The following is a 21,244-nucleotide window of genomic DNA, read 5'->3' as shown; positions in this document are numbered from 1 at the left end:
GGCAAGGCCGCTCACAGAATTAATGTTTGTTGTACACACACACAGACATGGAAATAAATATCAGGTCCCAGAGAAGAACTGGAGAAGGCCTGGAAGGTAAAGGTCAAGAATCAGTGGTGTCTGGAGCGGTCATTGGAGCACTCAGGGCAGTGACCCCCAAAATGGAGGATTGGCTATAACAGATCAGACCGGGAAAAACATCTGATATTTCAGTCCAGTGTGAAAAGTGCAGTACTAGGAGCAGCAAAGATACTGCACAAAATGCTCAAACTCCCAGACCTGTGCTTGGAAAAATGATGAGGAAGAGGTTATTTATATATATTACAATATTCAAATACATTGCTGTGAAAGTCCAGTCTTATGCCGCCCCCTTGTGGTATTACACGAGTACTACAGAACAATCAATATAATGTGTGTATATATAATTTAAACTTATTCAAATATGATAAATTATGGTAAATATTTTGAATTGAAAAAAGTAAAAGGCCGCACAAGAGCTAGTACAAGTGATATGCCATTTATTTCAATATTTTCACACAAGATTCATGTTTACATCAGCTTTCCTTCAGCGTCAGTGCATTCAGAGATCAGCAATAGAACCAGTCAATCCCAAACTGAGAAATCCCACGTCCTCAAACGCCTCACCAGCACTACAGCAAAACCACACACACGATAATATACAAGGGCCGTGTACTGGGGTCCGCAGAGAGCGCGACATTAAGGCACCTGGGCAGGGAGGGCTCCACCTGCTGCTTAGGAAAAGTGTTACACATGTACAGATCACAGTATGAGGTGAAACACTGCCACAGCCCCACATTCTTCTATCTACAAAACTGCTCTAAAAAAAATTAAAGCAGAGGGAATGGAACACACGATAATACACAAATGTGAAGTGAGTATTTGGTTAAGAGCTTTTGTTTGAGAAATTCAATTCATGCATTTAAAACATTTCTTCCAGTTAGTGATTTAGTACTTGGGTCCAACATGCCACTAAATATTCAGTTACAAGTTAAAATTTTGAGTTGGGGAAGTAAATCTTGATTTAAAACAACACATCGCAATGCATTTCATTCATTCATCCATTTTAGTTTAGATTCACAACCTGTCACTCCCAGTGGTGGAAAGTAACGTAAAGTACAAGAGAAAAAAAAAGTACTGCAGTCATGTAGTACAGATACCTAAATAATGTACTTAAAGCTACCATCTGAAGTTAGATTAGCTGACCCCGCCCCGTTGTAATCTCACATAACACCACTAGAGGCCGTCTACGTTACTTCTGTCTGATAGTGTGCCATCTTTGGCCTGACTGAAGAGAGACCAGAGAGTACAGGTGAGTCTGAAGGTGAGAGGAGGGCATGAGGGAAGGGGTACTTATAGATGGTACCTTTAAGTAAATTTTACACTGTATACTTACTGTACTTTTACTTTACGACATCAGCAAGCATGTACTTTCTACTCCACTACATGTTCTAACCGGAATAAAATGATATCTTCATAGTTTGAGACCACCTAAAATTGCTTAGTTGGCTCATTACACTTAGAAAAAAGTAACATTTTTATATGCAAAACTTTTACTTGAGCACATTTTTTGCTCCTGTATCTGTACCTTTACTTATATAATCAAATGGAATACTTCTTCCACCACTGGCTATTGCACAAAAGGGGATACACTGTAAACGCACTGATTTGGAGTAATTGAAGTAGTGATTAAACTAAACAGCTGCCTTGGGGCTACCTGCCATAGAGTTTCAGCAAGTTTAAAGCTACACAATGCAACTTTTCTGATGGATGTCTGCCACCAGATCAAGTTACAAGTCAGATCTGGTGAAAGGCGATCCCACTCACAATGAGAATGCTTTGTTTTAGGTCATATATAGCCACGGAAACACTTGTAATGGACTAAATGCAAGATGGATAAGCTTAACGCTATAGTGTGTAAAATTCTAGGCACAGCAATAACATCTCCATGGAGATTACAAGCAGGTGGCGGACTCTTCACCAGAAAAGTTACAGTGTATCTTTAAAATCTGGACTAGCAAATCCTTGTATTTAGTCTTTATTTTACAATATGTTGGATAGAATGAGTTTTAACTGAATTGTACACATTAAAAACATGTAAGTAAACCGGTAGACAATCTGAGTAGTTGTGTAATTGTATGAATGACCAGAGTAGAAATGAAAACAGAGGATGTGAGGAGCAGACATCATTGGGAGCAGATCTTAAGGCAGCTGGGTTGGGTCCACCAGCTCCTCACCGAAGGTTAGAAAAGTACAAAAGCCCGTAGGGGAGGGGGAGAGCGGTCATGGGTGGCGCCACCTCTGCTCTGCTCCTCCCTCCCGCGGCGTGCTGCGTTCAGGGTCAGTCAGTGCATTCCAAACGTGTGCGCTCTCAAACTCCTCCTCTCCATCTCAGTCCACAGCATGGATGTTCAGAGTAACAATCGGAGAGACTAGGATTTGACAGAGGAGTTTTTCCAAAGTGGTTTGTGGTAGACCCAGCCTTCACCCTGCAGAGAGATAGGAAAGTGAAGTTATTTTGTGTACATGGGAAGTAATAGCCACTCAAATTGACCACAGCATAGGTTAATTCTGTGGTACAGATTCCGATATGTATTTTACTCATCTGTTGCGTAAATAATCATCTTTGGTTGGAATTGACTAAATGCTATAGCTAACGTTAAAGAGGCAGTACCAAAGTGAAATAAATTAAAATTTGTCTTGCCCCAGTACAGATGCATTGTTAAAAAAAAAAATAAAAAAACAGGAATTGAGCTGTTAGCATGCTAGTTGTTGTTAGCATTACCGTGACTTTTCTCTGAAAGTTGTTAAAAGATCTTATTCCTCACTTATGCACCCTAATTATAACTTTGGACCACCGCAAACTATTTAAAATGACCTAGTTCTATTTTTGACATTTTAAAAACAGTAAAATCATTTATAGATTTATTATGTCGTATTATTTATCACTACACTCACATTCAAAGTTCAAACTCTAAGCACAAATGAATAGTACCTCTTTCTCGAAGTATCTGGTCCTCCATGGGGTTTGGGTGTCTGCGCGATGCCTCTCCTCCGTCCTCTGCCGCTCCTCCAGGATCCTCTTGTGTTCTGTGGCTTTGTCAATGTCCTTCTGTCTTAGGGCTTCAGTTACGTGCTGCCACAACCGCCTACAGAAAAATCAAATGCATAAAAGTAGGTCATTGTCAAATAGGTTGAGTTCACATGGTAACACTCTTGAATTCCTATCGTTTAAACTGAGCTGGAGGTAAGAATTCTATGGTGGAATTTGCCGTTTAACTGTCAGATGGCAGATTTGTTGACCTGGTTTATGGTTAATATTTCTGAACCAGCTTTTTTTCAAGTGGATAGGCCCAATAATCACAAAGTTCAACGTCTTCTCTGTCAGTATAAATAAAGAAAAGTTAAATTATTTTTTCACAGTAGCTTCAGAGAGTAGTGCCATTGTTCAACTCCAAGATGTGATTGTTGTCAGTTGAAATGACTTGAATGGTAAATGGTCACATTTTTATTTAACGCTTTTCCACCTTCAAGGCACTCAAAAGCACTTTACATCAAGGAACAACTTATCCATTCACACACATTCATACACCAGTGTACGCAGACACTGGGGGCAAGGTGGGTTAAGTGTTTTGCCCAAGGACACAAAAGCATTCATCTGTGGGAGATTGAATCACACCGCCAACCTGTAAGTCAGTAGATCTGACCGCTCAACTAATTACGTTTATGTCAAAAGAAGGATTTGCATCGCCAACCTCTGGATCAGTGAACCAACTGAGCTACTGTCGCCCTTGGCCATGGAATTAACAAGGAAAATTTATGAAGCCAATCCCAAACAAATTATGATAAAGTTCGACATTTGTGCATCATAATTTTGGATATTTCTTCCAAAAACAGTAAATCTCCCATAGAGATACATAGACCCCTGCCCAATATTAATTTTAGCTCCCTTCATGTGTATTAATTACTATTGGCCTATAGAATGTTGTGATGTCGTCTGAAACCCAGCGATAGTGTTGAGTGTGTATTTCCGCACTGACCTGGACTCGGTGGGGGCCTGCTTGTCGATGGGCCTGACCAGTTTCTTGCTCACAGGCAGCCGGGTCACGTCCACCACGCGCGTATCCCCGCTCGGGTAACTGAACTCCAGAGAGCCGTTCCACTCGCCCTGCACCCGGCAAGCCACGGCGTTTGTGGAGTTGTGCTTCACCTCCGCCGTCACTCTGGAAACGCCAAACAGTCGTCAGATTTATGCTTAAGTACTTACACTTCATATACAACCACATTTCAAATAGAGCTGCTGAACTGGGCAGTGCCAGGAGGATTAAAGGGGAGAGTGAGGGGAGGAGGGACGGTGTCTGGAGGACTAAGGGGAGACGGGGGGGGGGGGGGGGGGACTAAAGGGGAGAAAGAAAAGGAGGGAGGACTGCAGGGGAGAGGAGAGATGGCACTAAAGAGGAGAGAGTGAGGGGGGAGGGCTAAAGGGGAGAAAGAAATGGGGACAGAAGGGACGGGGTCTGGAGGCATAAAGGGGAGAGAAGGGATGAGGTCTGGAGGACTAAATGGGACAGGAACAAAAGGGCCTGGAGGCCTGAAGGGGATAGGAAGGACTGGGTCTCAAGGATTAAAGGAGAGAGTGAGGGGGTAGGAAGGGTGGGCTGTGGATAAATGAGGAGCAGTGTGATTGGTCTAACATGTCAAACTCTGCCCCTACAGTCAGATGTTTGTAATCCGAAACAGCTGGGCTGTAATCAGTTGGCAGTCTTGTGTGATGTTACATAGTACTTGAAACTGCTGAAGCCACTGGAGGGCACACGCTCAGTTCTTGACTAGTTTAGTTCTGACACAAAGCTGAAAATTTAAACACTAAATCAACTTTTTTGTTACTAAACTGTATGTGGTGTTTTTAAGGTGACCAGGTCTATCAGAGTATACATCAGCTGCCTGGGATAATAAAGTTTCAGCAAAAATAGAAGGGTGTATTGCATACGAAATATTGTAAGAATCTACCCAATGTGACTTCTGTTCTGTAGCTGTCTATGAACCTGGAAGTGAACTGTGTTCACATCAGGCTGCAGTCAGCTGGAAAACACAAGGTCACGGGAGAGTGGTCATGTGATCAGTGTCAAGTCAACCAGGTTAAACAGTAACACAACATGAAAGATACTGTACTGGCAGTGCAGATTGACCCTATGTCAGCAGCAACTACATAAGTAAAAGTACTGTACTTTTAGACTGGATACTTTATACTTTTACTACATCTGAGAGCATCCATCTGTAATTTTTATTCCACTACATAAACAGGACTGAACACTTTTTGTATAGTGTTATGGAGTGTTCATGGAGAAATCATGCTTGAAGGTTTTGAGTTACTTTTGCTGACCTGAAATCAAGACAATTTGACTCAAAAAAAATGTATTAGTAAGTAAGAACTTTTACAGTTAAGTGAGTTCAATACTTGTAAAAATGTTTTTAAGGCGGTGAATATAGACATAGAAATTTTTATGTGATATTTTTATGTATTGTTTGTACACTTTTCATTTCATTGATTTCACAACAAATAATTTGATATGATAAAAATTATTGAGATAATTGGTGTAGGGTGTACATACTTGTGCAGCTTGCCCCCGTAGAAGGGCTTGGTCTGGAAGGTGATGATGGCCGAGTAGCCCGTCTTGGAGCAGTTGATGTTGACCTTCCCTCCGAGCTCCACCCAGGGCACGGTAAGGATAGAGCGGGCGTAGGCACAGGGCAGGGTGAATGTATACTCCTCCTCGTGTTCCAGCAGGTGGAGACAACCTGACAACACACATCAACACTAATGTAAGATTATGGATTTCTATCATGGACTTAATGCATTTGTAAGGCACAAGTAACATGACCCTCACAGAGAGATGGAGGCAGTTTAACCAATGAAATAAGCCAAATGAGTGTGTTTTAGGGTTGTCAAAAGTGTTGAAAATCAGATATTGACCGATACTAAAACTACTACTAAAACTAGACATAGAAATCAAAATAGAGTTTGAAATTTAAGTATGATAACACTATGGTTAAGTCCATATAACTCTGCAGCTACATTAATCTCATATATACTGTATAAAAGAGTCTAAGTGTCTCCTGACCTTCTCCGATCATGGACACCCCGATGGACATGCCCATGAACTTGCTCTTGGTCCACACGTGGGTGTTGACGCACATCTTCTTCTCTGGACACTCAGCGTAGAAGCCAGACACAGGGGGGTGATGGGACACCTGCTCAGCCACAAAGCGCACCGTGTACGCCCCATCTGGCCCAGGCTCACACTGCGACGACTGGGACGACTGGGACGACTGGGAGGACGGGGGTCTCTTGGGCACCCTCCAGGAGCAGTGGAATGTCTCTCCAATGATGGGGTTGTAGGGCTTCTTGGCGATGGCCCCCTTGCGTCCCTCGTGGAAGGAGGTGAGGTAGTACTGGACGAAGCGCACCATGCGATCCTCGGGGCTGTTGCCGTCGGCGATGGACACAAACAGGTCTGGGTGGGACATAAAGTCTGCGTACATCTCCAGCAGAGAGCGCTTCTCCAGGATGAAGGTGGGCAGCACCACCTGCAGCACACGGACACATGGGAGACATGTAACAACAGAGGCTCCTCTCTTTGGAGAAGAGATTTTACCCCCCACACAAAACTATTTTTCATATTCACATGTTTTTTTTTAGCTGATCCTCTTTAAAGTAGTAATGTATATAATTTATGGTCATTTTATAGCTGCTGGCCCTGTCCTGACAGGCCAATGGCAGTAAACAACGCCAATAACTTCAGTAGTTTTCTAAAATAAAAATAAAAATCACATGGTGAGCCAAAACTACTGCGTATAAAACACTTGAACAGTCACCATTTGAACGAGCACTTAAGTGAAATGAGTTAAATCTGTGTATCCTGCTGAGTGTGCAGTTTGGTCAGAGCAGAGTGACCCTGGGGTCAGGCTGTCTTGGACCATGTGAGGTGAGCACAGATCACTGATAAATCAGAAACCAGAGAGCTCTGATCCAAATACAAACACTCCACTGCCACACAGTGTCCAGTGTCTCCATCTGTGCCTTGGTCTCACCAAGACACAGACGGATTCCAAGGATTTCACCACACACACCCAAACACACACAAACACACACACGTGAGTGACAGGGGAATCCGCTCAGTCAGCAGTATATTCACAGCAGTTTTGCTGACAGTAGTGGAACATGTACATCAATAAAATAAAAAAGACTAACAGCGGCACAGCTGGTTAAATGCTCATCCAGCAACCTGAAAGTTGCTGGTTCAGGCTCCACCCTTGTTGTTGTGTCTCTGGGCAAAACACTACAGCCTTTGAAAGCACAGTCACGAAATAAACTTCTACATTCACTATCTCATTGGACAGCAGAAGGACTCCCAGAGAACAGCACCACTTTGTCCACACTGGTTTGCACAGCACAGACGTACCCGTGTTAGGTCCATGCCCAGCTTGAGTTGGGACAGCAGGTGCAGGATGATGCTGCGCTCCTCCTCCACAGCCCCCAGGTCCTCCTCTGTGTCTGTAAACGTGTCCTCCACCTCATCCTCGGGGTCCATCTCCTCCTGCTCCTGACATGGGCACAAACACACACGTCACCATGGCAACAAGCAGACTACTTACTACATTATTTCAGCAGAGGTTTTCCAAGTTCAGAATTGTCCGACATCTCAAACCACAGCTTTAGGTGACTGTGGCTGTAGAATGTTTTGAAGTTGATCCACATACACATAATACCCTGTACTGAATAATATACTTACTCGTACTTTTCAAATAAACTTGATAGGTGCAGATAATGTTTTTTGCTTCTAGATAAGAAAAGAGAACCTTTCTCTGTCCTACAATGAGGAAATTTCATCGTTACAACACCAAACCACAAAAACAACACTAAATGACAAATATATTGACAATGTCATACTCCCAGATGGGGGTCAAGGAGCATTTTACTCTACTGATTACACTGCACTTTACCATGAAATATTCAGAAAGTAAATTCACAAACGTTGAACCTAATCATTTCGATTCATGACAAGATCCAGGCACTCACGACATATTAACATAACATTACTACAATAACAATATTCATATCAGTCATATCAGTCTATATCAGTCATCTATAATTGTTGTGCTGTCATTTGAAGCCCAGCTATTTTTGCAAGATAAATAATATGAGAAAAATAAATTCAACTGTTTTAAGAACACTTTGAATAGAATGAAGATACTTAAGAGTAAAATAAAATATAGTACAAGTAGAATGTTGCAAATATAGAGTTGTTAAGCATGATGTCAACTGATTGAAAACCTGAATGTTTACAATTTCCTCTTTTTTTGTGACAACACAGCTCACACTAACAAGAGAGTGCAACCGTTTAAAGCTAATAAGGTTATAAATATATGGTTAAAACTGTCAGAAAGTGTACGAGGGAGGTCGAGGTAAGAAGCTAGGCTAGGCTAAGTTAGCATTAGCAGTGCCCGGTAGCTAGTCAGAGATACACACTAATGATCCTAATTATTTACACATTTGATACAATTTGTGTTTTTTTGACTGTCTCTTGTTTGGTGAATAAGGAACAAGAACAAAGCTAGAAATAAGCGATTATGTCACTTCCGTGTCCAACCAGAAACATCACAGCTGAACAACACTACAGTAGCCAATATTAACATTTCATTTGCAGTTCCTCAGCAAAAGTTCTATTTTATTCTTACTAACTGCAAGAAGCACTGAATGATCCCCTTTGTGTGGTCATCCAGTATTCATAGAACCATGGTTACATTCTTAACTTTCAGAGTCCTGCATGTCGTCAGTGTTGATAAATTCCACATATCTTCAGTTGCATTGCACAAAGTCAGTCAGGTTCAACAGCACAAAGCCTCTTTTTGAACTTAAATCCAGTCAGCTGCTACAATTTAGCTAACGAAGCATAGGTTAACGAACCAAGAGCTAATGTTTAAAGAGGAGAGAGAGGCATCTGTAGGAACACCTTTTTACGCCATCATATATAACACTTGTCTCCATGGAGTTGTTATCGCTTTGCCTGGAATGTGACACAGTATGACATTAAAAGTTATCCAGGGACACAAGCAGATGAGCAAGCAGGCCAAGTTACAGGTCAGATCTGTGGAAAGGTGACCTCATTCACAGTAAAAATGCATCATCATTTTTCAAGGTATTTTTGAGCACACTTAATGAAATAAATGTTTAATGCCACACCGCGGAACATTCCAGGTAAAGCAATAACACTGTCTACGGAGACAGACAAGCAGGTAGTAGACCCGTCACCGACGAAGTTATATAGTGCATCTCTAATTGAAAACTACAACTGAATGATGTAGGGAAAATATCGAACAGCATTTTTATAACAAATATTACAAAAAGATTGAGTTTTTCCAATTTAAAAGAGAAGAATGAATTATGAACTTCTAAATTAATCCGAGGATGCATGCACTTCAGAACATGTTTGTAGAGGTCTAAACTACAGGGTTAGCAGCTTTTATACAGCCAAAGACCCCATGGAGACACAGGCAGGGCATCAGGGACTTTAAGTTCTCTGCAGCTAAATAATTAGTTGAGTTTTATATCAGTAGATCTCCTAAAAGCAGTCCCACTCCTGTTGCCATGTGACATGTGTGACCAGATGCCCTGTCCTGGAAACAGTGAAGTGGAAATCCGAGCCTCTTCAGGGGTTACCCAAAACAACAGAGCTAACCTATTCTATCTGGGTTTATCATGTGGACATTTAAGATAGTAGGACTTTTCAATAAAGACATTGCTACTATTACTACTACTACTACTACTACTACTACATCGTACTCTACATGCACCGTTTTTAAAAAGACATCAAAATGTTCTACCATTTTGTTTTCTTAAAGTGACACTTTTATCTTTCTGGAGGCAGCATACCACCTGCATGGTTCCAAGTAAATACAAAGTTAAAAACATACTTCGGAATACTCTTCATAGAGATGGATATGGTTCATGCTACACTGTGGAACATTATAGCTAAAGGAACAACATTTCCATGGAAACCAGCACGAGTCTCTACTCCAGATCAAGTAAGACTCACGTTTGTGCAGGTAATTATTGTCATATCGTAGATTCCTAAACCATGACAAAACAAAACGGCAAGTTCTACCACCAGATTCCTACCTCATACCTCAATTCCAAATTAAAGCAATAGTATGCAACTTTTTAGCCAAAAAATAGGCTAAAATAAAAGTTTTTTTTAACATTTCTGGTTGTTTTGATTGCGCTGAAATATGTAGAAAACTGTGTGTCCTTACTGCAGCTCAACAAACTTGACTTATTTGGCCTGGAGGAGGGCCTCATCCTGCTTGTTTCCATGGAAATGTTGTCCGTTTTGTTTTGACTTTCTTTCACAGAGTCCTGCAGGTGATGAGCCACCTCCAGAAAGTTACACACTGTTCTTTTAATGTGAAATTATGGGCTTTAAATGGTGCACGGTGTAATTTTTCTAATGCCACCTGCTATTCTGCATGGACGATGTTATTGCCTTGCCATTAAACTTGTCCATCTCCGTGGAAACAAGCAAACAGACTCCATTAGGCCAAGTTACAGGTCAGATCTGTGGAGAGGCGACCCCACTCACAGTAAGTGAATGTATGTTTTTCACAGTCTTTTTTTGAGCAATAAAAACACCTCGTTCATAGTGTGAAACATTCCAGACAAAGCAACAACATCTTAATGAAGGTGGCAGATGCTCCAGCAGAAAAGTTACAAAGTGTACCTTTACTATAACCCGACATGTGACTCTGTGTGTGTATGCGTGCATACCGGTGAGAAGCAGGTGGTCTCGGGCACGCTCAGCTCCGCTCTCTCCCCCTCCAGTGGACCCTCAGCGGGGGGGAAGCTGCCTCCGTTCTTCAGAAGGTCGGGCAGTTTGGGCTCCAGCCAGTCGATTGTGGGCCCTGCGATGGATGGAACCGGGTCAGAGGCGCTCATGATCCCCGGGCCCCCCCTCCCCTCCTGAGGCCCCACACTTCCACACACACACACACACACGCTCACGCACTCTCTCACACACACACACACACACTAGGCTCCCAGGGGCCAATACTTTTACTCCTACAACTTTACAACAAGATGGCTAACCCCCAAACGGAGCAGGGGAGTGTAACGCTAGCTGAACCTGAGCTGGATCAGGAGTGTTTAAGCCACGCCTACAGGAAGCATCTCTGAGCTCTGATTGGCTGTTGCACCTTGTATACCCAGGGGATATTTTATGCATGTTTAGAAGGCGGGCGGACCTAATTCAAATTGACCTCGAGAGCGTAATCTGATTGGGCGGTCTGTGGAATGGGACTTAATGAAATATACATTGCGTAACCAGATCTGTGGACAAGAGCAGAGACACTAGCCGGGTCTTTTCGTGTTACAAATCATCAAAAATCCCCAAGTCCCACCTAGCTTTTGGTTGCTGACCTGTATTCCAGTCAAACTTAAACCCCGATTGTAGCTACAAGCAGCTAACTGTAGATACTTAAGCAACCGGAGATCTGATTACCGTGGTGACAGGTGTTGAGAATAGGTACGGCCTCCCATCAATAATGCATCATAATTCCACTGTCCGGAGCTGCCAGGCTAGATGTGGACAAAGAGACATGTCCACCGCAAAAGGTTGTACCGTATAGATTTAGGTTTCTCATGTATTATTATTGTTCTTTTAACAGTGGATTTATATAGGGCTTTTTTGGCGGGAATGCCAAAAAAAAGGGGGGGGCAAAAAGGTACATATGGTAGTTTTACATATTAGATTGATTAACTAACCTAACAACAAAATGAATTAAAATCCCAATAATAGCTAATCTAATTAGGTCAATGGTAAAAACCCACCCACTGTATTTGATATTGTAAAGTGTTAATTTAAAGGTGCAATAAGTAACATTCTGGTGGACAACGTAACACCTTCTTGTCTCCATGAAGATGCTATTGTTTTGCCTTAAATCAGGGGTGTCAAACACATTTTCACCAAGAACCACATTAGGAAAATGTCTGCCGTCAAAGGGCCAGAAGTAAAATAAATGTAACTACTTTTTAAACTTGTTAATTAACCGTTTCTGTATTTTTTACTTATTCAAGATACAAATATTGTATGTGCATTTGCAAAGATGTAAAAAATATGTCTGTGTAACTGCGTATCTCCTGATAAAACAACATTTTAAGACCATCACACCTTTTAATTTATCCTGCCGAGGGCCACATAAAATGATGTGGAGGGCCACATTTGGCCCGCGGGCCTTGAGTTTGACACATGTGCCTTAAATGTTTCGCAGTATGTCTATAAATTCAACCACAGAAGAGACAAAAGGTGATGCCACAAGGGAAAGATACAGGTCAGATTTGTGGATAAAGTTTAATGTAATTCTATCAAATATTCCAGAAAAGGCAATAGCATCTTCATTATAGACCCTCCAAAGAAAAGTTACATACTGCATTTTTAAATTTGTGGTATTTTTTTCCCTTGTGGTCACAGTTTCAGTTGTGCTGGGGAAACAATGCAGCTCTCACAAAGTCCCTTCTCCAGACCTTGGTCAGGTGTAACTAACTGGAGGATTAGCCAGCTGCACATGGTTTATGCTGAAGAGAGAACATGGTGTACCTGGAGGTAACAGATCCAGTCACAGGGAGAACATGCAAACTCTGTGCCAAGGTCCAAGCCATTAACACTAACACAAAAGAGCTAGCCCTACACTGATTAATCTTGGTCTTCTCAGCTACAGATGTCATTATCTGTGTTTAGTTTTTGGCTTTAGATTGGTTTTAGATTATTTCCAAAATATTTCTGATTCATTTATAATTAATTTCAAGTTCCACATTGTGATGTCATGTGGTAATACAGGAAGTGCTCCACTGTGTTTTTAAACTTCTTAAACTTTTACTAGAGTCATTTAGATGAATCCACCCCTGGAACTGCCAATCTCTACTAAACCAAAGGTAAAAGGAGCTGTCAACGTGAAAACTACCCATTCATGACATATGACACCACAAGGTGGAACAGAGCATTTTGAGCTTTTGGAGATGCAGCCAGATAATGATGATAATAAAGGATTTTTCAAACAAACAACACATATTTTTGATGAGGTAACATTATAACATGGCTTAAAACTCACAATAATCCATTTTGTGTAATCTAAAACACAAAAAACTATTTACAAATACATGTTTTTTGTAAAGCATGTGTACCTCCGAGCGCCCCTCTGTGGCGGGCCAGCTGCTGCAGGTGCAGGATGTGCAGGCAGTCGTTGAGGCAGCTCATGGTGGCCATGGAGGTGGCTTTGAGCATGAGCAGGTCCTGGTCCAGAGGGGAGAGTCCTGGGGATGTGGGCAGAGCCTCAATGCCCTCCAGAAGGTCCCTGTGCTGCCCATGCGCTTGGCTCATCATCTGGACACACACACAGCAAGGTAACGGTAGATCAGAAAGATTTTTTTATGGGATAAGTGTAAAAAAGTCTCAACTTCATTTGTTTAACTCTTTAAAAGGTACGAAATGCTAAAACAATGCTATTGCACTAAAACTAGCATCAAAACAAGATACTTATTTGAGCAGATATGGACACGAAATTTTACTTTTCCTGAACAGTCAGAGCTAGAACAAATTTTCATTATAACAAAGAAATTACTATGATTTTTTGTTGAAAATGACAATTGACCTATTTCTATACTGCAATAATGATTCTAGCATCAAACCTATTCCTTAGTATTCAAATTTTAGTATTCTGACAACACCAAATTACTACTATACCAACTAGAAAGAACAGGATTTGCTGATCACAGAAACCCTTTCAAACTAAACTGTATTGGCTTGGACAGATGAGCGGTTTCATGTGTGTTGTTTACATGGCGCCTCCACAGATCTGGTGTCTATATTAAATGTACCTCACCTCAGGTTCTGATTACACTGTCCGAGCGCTCTACCCAACACCTGCACAAGGGCATTCTAACCACTGCCTCTGTTCTTAGACTACACACAGAGCAGCAGCTAGGTCAACGCGTCTCCTCTGCTCTCAAATACTCTCAAAATACCGCTCATTCATTATAGACTCAATTGTGGAAAAAATACCTCCCTCTAGTGGCCGACGTGCACAGAGATCTGGGTCACTGATAAAAGTAGGGTGGTGTATCGTGATGGTATTTCAAGCATGAGCAGGGTTCGAATGGCATTTACAATATACCCTTGTGATGCAGTTGTACGCATCCCATCACATCACTACAAGTTCAATTTCTTTATTTTCTTTGTTGTGGATCACGTGTCCACACTTGTGCCCTTTGAGATTAAACAAATGAATTAAATATCATCTCATCAAGAAGTAGAACCAATTCAAACTAATTTAAATTGTATGAGTGATAAAAGCCAAGAGCATGAATGGTGGCTTTAAAGAAACTGAATGTAAATTTGCATTTTAAATTTCATAAAACTATCTGTGTCCCCAAATATGAGGTAAACAGTTTCAAATCAAATATAGCTTGACTGTGTCCTCTACCTGCAGGTGAAAGCTCTGGCAACACTGGTTCAGTTGTTAAATAATACCTTTTTTTTTTTTTTAAACAGTAAGGGCGCCGGCTGCATACAGCCGATTTAATTAAACATTTAAACATACAGTTTAAATTTATCTTTTGAATGGTCAAAAGTCCCCAAAAATGGTGCCTATAATCAGGAAGCATGAATAATTCAAAGGGTATGATTTATAGTCAGTGGCAATGGCTCCCACTGGTAGGCATTACCTTTTTTATTGGCTTACTGTGAGCAATTAGGCTTAACCAGTAAGGTCATGTTACTGCTACAGAAGTCGTTTCATATACTTGTGCGTGCGTTTGTGATAAGTACCCACCTCCTTGGCATCAAGCAGGTGATCTGGGAGTAGGGACCTCTTACTGGAGTAGAGGGTGGAGCCTTTGGCTTGGGACCATTGGAACATGGAGGAGGAGGGGTTCTGGCTGGGCCTCCTCATGGACATGGGAGAGCTGCCACTGCCCTGAGACGCCATGGAGTAACTGCGCGACTTCGGAGGAGGGTTACTCTGGAAAAACAATAATTAATGAAGAAGGCATTAGTCATTTACAGCACATGTTTAACAATAACAAACTAATCTCATTTCGAACTAGTCGAGGGGAGTGGCATTGGGAGCAAACTTTTTCTAAAATACCTTCAAGTTAAATCAGCGATCATTTCCACCAACAAAAGTGCTTCTATCAAACTGCACTTTCCTCCAATGGTATTAGAATCAATCTATATAAATGCAACTTCAACATAAAAGACCTCTCAAGAATTTACAGATTGGCTCTTGCACAATGTGCTAAAATCAATAAATCTTGACAAATCAGGCAGTGGACAGGAAGCTGTTTAGAAGCGTAAAAAAAACTTTACCAAAGGACACTTCTGCTTTTAAAAATGTACGTCTTTGTGTGTCAATGCTAAGGCTAACTTCTATTATAATGTTAAATGTAACATAATAACAAAATTCAATTTGTTCTAAGAATGATCCAATTATGTTTATGTGAAGATTATTTCAGTCAGTGGCATTATTCAGATATTTGGTTCAGAAATTTGCATTAGCGCCGACATGCAACAATGTACCTTTGTAAACGGTGTTCTTCGGTGAAGTTTTCCTTGCATTTCTAAAGTGTTTAACATGTTGTCAGTGACATCCACCTACAGCTCCCTGTCCATTGCCTGATCTGTCTTATTGATTTTAGCATGACATAGACACTACGTCGGATATGGTCGAGCCTACTGTCCCTCTGATTGGCTCAGTGAAGTTGGAACTAGTCGGCTACGATTCTGCACTGTCAGACAAATCACTTTCAATACCATCAAACAAACTGGAGCAAGATCTATCAATCACTCCCAATGGCAACTTCTGGACTCAGGTTATCCAGAACACCTAATGCATGACTAACAACACAAACGTCCAGCTAATTCAGTACAAGATTCAACACAGAAGCCATTACTCTGATCACAGGCTGTTTAAAATGGGACTCTCCTCAGACACATGTACGAACTACACTCAGAACACATCCAACACTTACATTCATGCTCTCTGCACTGCCCACCCACCTCAACTGTTTTGGGAAAGTGTTGTAACATCATAGGCAGTCACATTATGCTGGCTGGTGACAATTCTCAACACAGCATACCCAGTTCCAATTATAGAAGAGAAGAAGACCATCCTCATGAATTGGAAAACCGAGATACACACAAACATTGCACATTGGAAAAACCCTTTCATGGATCACAATCTCGCCCAAGCAGAACTAATGAAACAATGATAGAACTCCTCTCTGCCTGGACTCCACTCATGTCATTATTACAAATTACTGCAGCATAACCTCTTCCTTTTCCTGCCCGCTCTCTGTTCTCTCTCTTTATCTCTGCGCTACCATAACAGTAACTCACACCATCAAATATATATAGTTCCATGAGGCTGACAGGGTCCTGATGATAATAATACCATCATGAGCTGGTGGGGTAGGGATGAAAAACAATACAAAACATGTTAAAGTGCATGAGGGAAAAAATATAAATCAAATTTAGTAAAATAAGGGCCTGTCCCACTTTTCATGCACCCAAATCTCAATAAAACAGAATTAATGAAACCGGATTAAACTAAACACTAACTAATTTTATATCAATTATACATCAACACAAATTAGTCTGTGAAAAGGTTACATATATTTAGGACAGTTCGCATTGCAATTAACAATTTAAAACAAGATATTATCTTTTGAATGATGAAAAATCTAAAATGTTGCCTACTCATACTTTGCAGCTGATGTAATTAACATTCTTTGGATGAATCTAGCAGGAGGAACTTGAAGCTCTGGTATGCTTTGTTTTAACTCTGACCGTAAAAAGACCGTAAACTGACTTAGTTGGAACTACAAGAGGTGAGCTGATTTATGCTGTTAAACAAGTCCCTCTCTAATAACATTACAATCACAAGCTAGCTAACATTATCCAGTAGTTTTTCAGTTACTTTAGAGTTACAGTCACTCTCACCTTTTTGTTGAAAATCAAACACCTAAACAGCACCATGAATGCTTGTATTGATCACAGTCACTTAGTCAAGCACAAATGTTCTAGCATTATACTAATAAGGTTTGTGGAGTGGCAAGCCTGCTCAGAGTAAAGACACATGCATGTTTTGATTTTCCTTTCACTGCAATAAAACCATAGTAATTTTTGTAAAAAGTTACATAATGGGACTTTAATACAAGGGTGAATAAATAGTAACCAGTATGCAAATCAGCAGCTAGTAAATCATGAATAACTCTAATATTATGCATTTTGGTAATACTTTCTCATAAGGTACAGTGATTTATGTAATAGTACTGCAGTATTAAAGAGCCAAAGCAACGGATGGATTGCAGAGTGGCTTGTCAGTCAATATAATCTATGGTGTGTGTGCTTATATTGGCTCAATACAGACTGCCCTCTCATTTCAGCATTAATTATTTATAGTTTCAACATTTTTGTAGGCCCTGTTCCATTTGCTTTGCTCTGAAGTAAAGCAGGCAGCAAACATCCTTCCTCATTGTACCCAAATATTAAAATTCTTAAATAACTTTGTGTAGGTTGTGTTTATGATGTTCTATAATGTGAGGCAGAGAGAGACAGAGAGACAGACAGAGACAGACAGAGAGACAGACAGAGACAAAAAAAAAAAAACAGACAGACAGACGATGTTGAACTTTGTATCAGTTTTTTTAAATGTGGACAGGCCCAGGAATTACAGAGATATTAACAATAATAAACGTATGCTGAACCCCATCATTATTTTGTCAGGATTAGGCTACACAAACATGCCTTAATCTTATGTCTTTAAGTCCTTTCAACTGACAACAATCTCCTGTTCCAAGTTTGCATAACGACACCACTTTCTTAAGCTATTCTGACAAAGCAATTTCACTTACATTTATACTGACCGAGAAGATACTGAACTTTGTGCCAGTTTTGGTTTCATGGGGAATCCAGTAATCACAGAAATATTAATTAATTACATAAACCAGGTCAACAGATCTGCAATCTGACAGTTAAACAGCAAATCAACCATAGAATTCAGACCTGTCTCCAGCTCAGTTTAAACTATAGGGATTGTAGAATGCTGTGTTGCCACATGAACAAAACCTATGGATATATTCCTTGTCTCACCTTCCCCATGGCTTCTGTGTGGTGTTGCGTACAGATCTGTAGCCGGCTCACCCAATGCTGTCTCTCTTTGGCATCAGTGGCTGAAAAACAAAAAGTAAACAAAACAAAAAAACAGGGAGAGTGAAAAAAATGTGTTAGATTTCCTCTAGTGAGATCTAAAGCTATATTGATTTGTTCAAGGAGGTATTAAAAGGCCTAAGAATGTGAGTTCTGTTGCTGTGGTAAATGCGGCAACCATCTTGTGAGTGGAGCAAAAGCAAAATTCTAATTAAAAATGATGTAAAAATGGCGAGAAAATCCATTCATTTAAGTGTTTAAATTGACATGTAATGGTGTATTTGTGGCTCTAATAACGCAGAACTCTACCCTGCTGGATATTTTTTTCTCAGAATGAAAAAAAAAAAAAATTACAATTAGAACATTGTACTGGTTTATAGTTTATGAAGAACTGTCTTTGTGACAGTAATCCAAATGGACACAACCACTGATAATGATTCTGTTTACGCCTATTACTGTAAAAGAAAAAATTATCTAAAATGAAAAACAGGGGTAGATCGGACATCTTGAATACAGAAGAATAAAGATTATTCAAAAATGCACGAATCATGTGAAATACAAGTTTGAGAGAGGAAATGAGAAAGGGAAACAACTATAACATGGTTAAAAGCTCTAAAGCTCTTAAAGGGAAATGAAAAATAAAAAGTCAAACTCCATTAGTTTGTATGAGTGTAAAATTCTACACTCACAATGTTTGCTGGAAGTGGACATTCTTTACAATAAATTACCATGGCAATGATCTCTCTCCTGTAGCTCAAAGGGAGATGAAAGAAAAATGTTGTTAGATTTTCTTTGGTGAGATCTAAAGCTATATTGATTTGCTATGTGAAGTCTCAGCCAGCAGATAATGGACAACATGCAGATCAATACACCATGACTGTGATGAATAGTGAGTTGGGTAAGGCAGAGGAGCGTAGAAGGATAAAACAATATGGCCGACGGGTGGAGGACAAAGAGGAGGAAGAGGAGGAGCGTGTGTACCTCTTAGCTTGTACTGCTCTCCGCTGATGGCGTTGACGGTGAAGGTGTGGGAGTCTTCATCGCTAGGGGAGATGACGGCTCCAGCCAATGGGAGCATGCCCCGTGGCTTCTGTGGTCGAGACTGTTCATTGACGAAGTACTCGAGCAGACCGGCCTCATTGTTCAACACGAAGAACCTGCAAGAAACAAACAGTACAATAAAAAGTGATAGAATTTAAAGTCATAGTATGTACTTTTGGGGGCAAAAAATAGACAACAATAAAAGCATGTTTTTTTCATTATGGTTGTTTTTATTGCACTGACAAATTTTGAAAAACCTGCATCCTTACTCTTAGCGGGCTTGCAACTCCACAAACCTCCTCCTCCCGCTGCTACTTGTTTGGAAATGTTGTTCCTTTGGCTATAATATACCACAGTACAGCATAAAACGTATCTATCACCATGGAGAATGTTCTAAAATATGGCTTTACTTTTCTATTCCCATGGAATCAAGTAGTTGACTTTCCATCTCTAAAAAGTTGCATGACAAAAGGACCCGACCAAGTGAATATCAAAAGTTTCTGCCTTAATAATTATGATAATGATAATAATTGTAAGCATATGCATTAAAGGTTTTAATTAGACAAAATAGCTTAACGTACAATACACGTCCCATTCACATCCCCATAAACTTTCACAAGAGTATTAAGAGATTTAAGTTGGACAAGGGCTAATAAGCTATGGAGTAACTCATGATCATAAAATACATAAGTTATAAATATATTGGTCTGAAACTTGACAAATCAGGTGCTTGCAGATCACAAGTAATACATGTGCCATAGCTTGAAAAACACCGCCTTTAACATAATATATTAAGTCTACAAAAGTAATATAATCTTAAACAAAAGGTAGGACAGGCTCTGTTGAGTGACTCTGTATTTAGTCACTGTCATGATGTAATAAAAGGTTACATTACCTGTACTGCCAGCCCGTCACTAGGTTGGTGTACTTCATCAAGTATCCATCAATATTCTCCATGTGATCACTGCCAAATGGAGAGAAAGCAAAGGCAGAAAAATGCTTGTTTATGAACATTCTTTACGCACACGCCCTTTAAACATACAGTGATGTTTGGGACAAGTATGAGAAACTCGCTGAATAGGCTAAAATTTGTTTCTTATACTTTGACTTGCGCGTTTTCAGCACTTGAGCAAAAAAAGTTACACCTGGTTTGCTGATTACCAAAGCATTGATTTGCGTGGGAGCTTGGCTAATCCAATCATCACCACTCATACGACCCCGTTAGCATGTCATATGTTTACCCACCTGTACTGCCAGTTCTTGGCGTTGGATCTCCCCGGATTTGGGGTCCTGACCTGGGGGAACGCATCGAGTTTGCCTTCGTTTTCCGTGATTCGTACAGCCGCCGCCGTTTCCCCTTGCATAGTCACAGAAACGCCTCGGACTGACAGGCGCTACTAGCTCACGGCTGGTGTGTTAGCCCGTGATGCTAATAGTGAGTGCTAACTACTGTCACCACGAATATTATCAAAACAAACGAGCCCTTTTAAGAACAGAGGTGACGCACTGGGTTTACTTCATGTCGTGATGGGTAAAATATCAGCAGTAGGTCCAAAGTTATCTTCTCCAACGGAATAGAAGAGTAAAAATCATAGTTTAATACGTTCCATGTCTCGGTTGTGTGCTAGCTTCAGCGCTTTAGATATTTACAGTTGCGGATTGGCTGTGTGAAGTCACGTGACCGACCCACCCGCTTCCGCATGTTGTAAAAGGAAAATAAATAAATAAATGTAATATGGTAGCTTATATTTTAGTTTTCAACCTTTAAGTAAGAAAAAAAAATAATTCAAATGAAAAAATATTGCATTGATTTTTATTATTTATTTATTTATCAGCTTATATTTAATTATTATGCACAAAACTAATTATAAAGACGCTCCAGTTTTTATTAAAAATTGCGGTAATTCTGGCTAAAATCACAATGTGGC

General features: G+C 40.4%; 1 protein-coding gene across 1 annotated transcript; it reads right to left on the bottom strand.

Moving 5' to 3' along the window:
• Positions 1-501: 501 nt before the first annotated feature.
• Positions 502-21,008, bottom strand: LOC117380315 (oxysterol-binding protein-related protein 11-like). The gene is made up of 13 exons (XM_033977104.2): positions 20,562-21,008; positions 20,212-20,280; positions 19,257-19,432; positions 18,219-18,298; positions 14,899-15,087; positions 13,253-13,451; positions 10,844-10,977; positions 7,482-7,622; positions 6,141-6,606; positions 5,631-5,817; positions 4,059-4,241; positions 3,014-3,167; positions 502-2,507 (listed from the first exon to the last, which is right to left on the bottom strand). The coding sequence occupies exons 1-13, from the start codon at positions 20,678-20,680 to the stop codon at positions 2,451-2,453; spliced, it is 2,154 nt and encodes a 717-aa protein (XP_033832995.1). The 5' UTR covers positions 20,681-21,008; the 3' UTR covers positions 502-2,450.
• Between the last annotated feature and the right edge of the window lie 236 nt (positions 21,009-21,244).

This window comes from Periophthalmus magnuspinnatus, chromosome 2 (genome assembly GCF_009829125.3).
Source record: "Periophthalmus magnuspinnatus isolate fPerMag1 chromosome 2, fPerMag1.2.pri, whole genome shotgun sequence".
Classification (NCBI taxonomy): Eukaryota; Metazoa; Chordata; class Actinopteri; order Gobiiformes; family Gobiidae; genus Periophthalmus; species Periophthalmus magnuspinnatus.
Note: the sequence above shows the minus strand (reverse complement) of the source record. Positions and strands in the feature narration are given on the sequence as shown.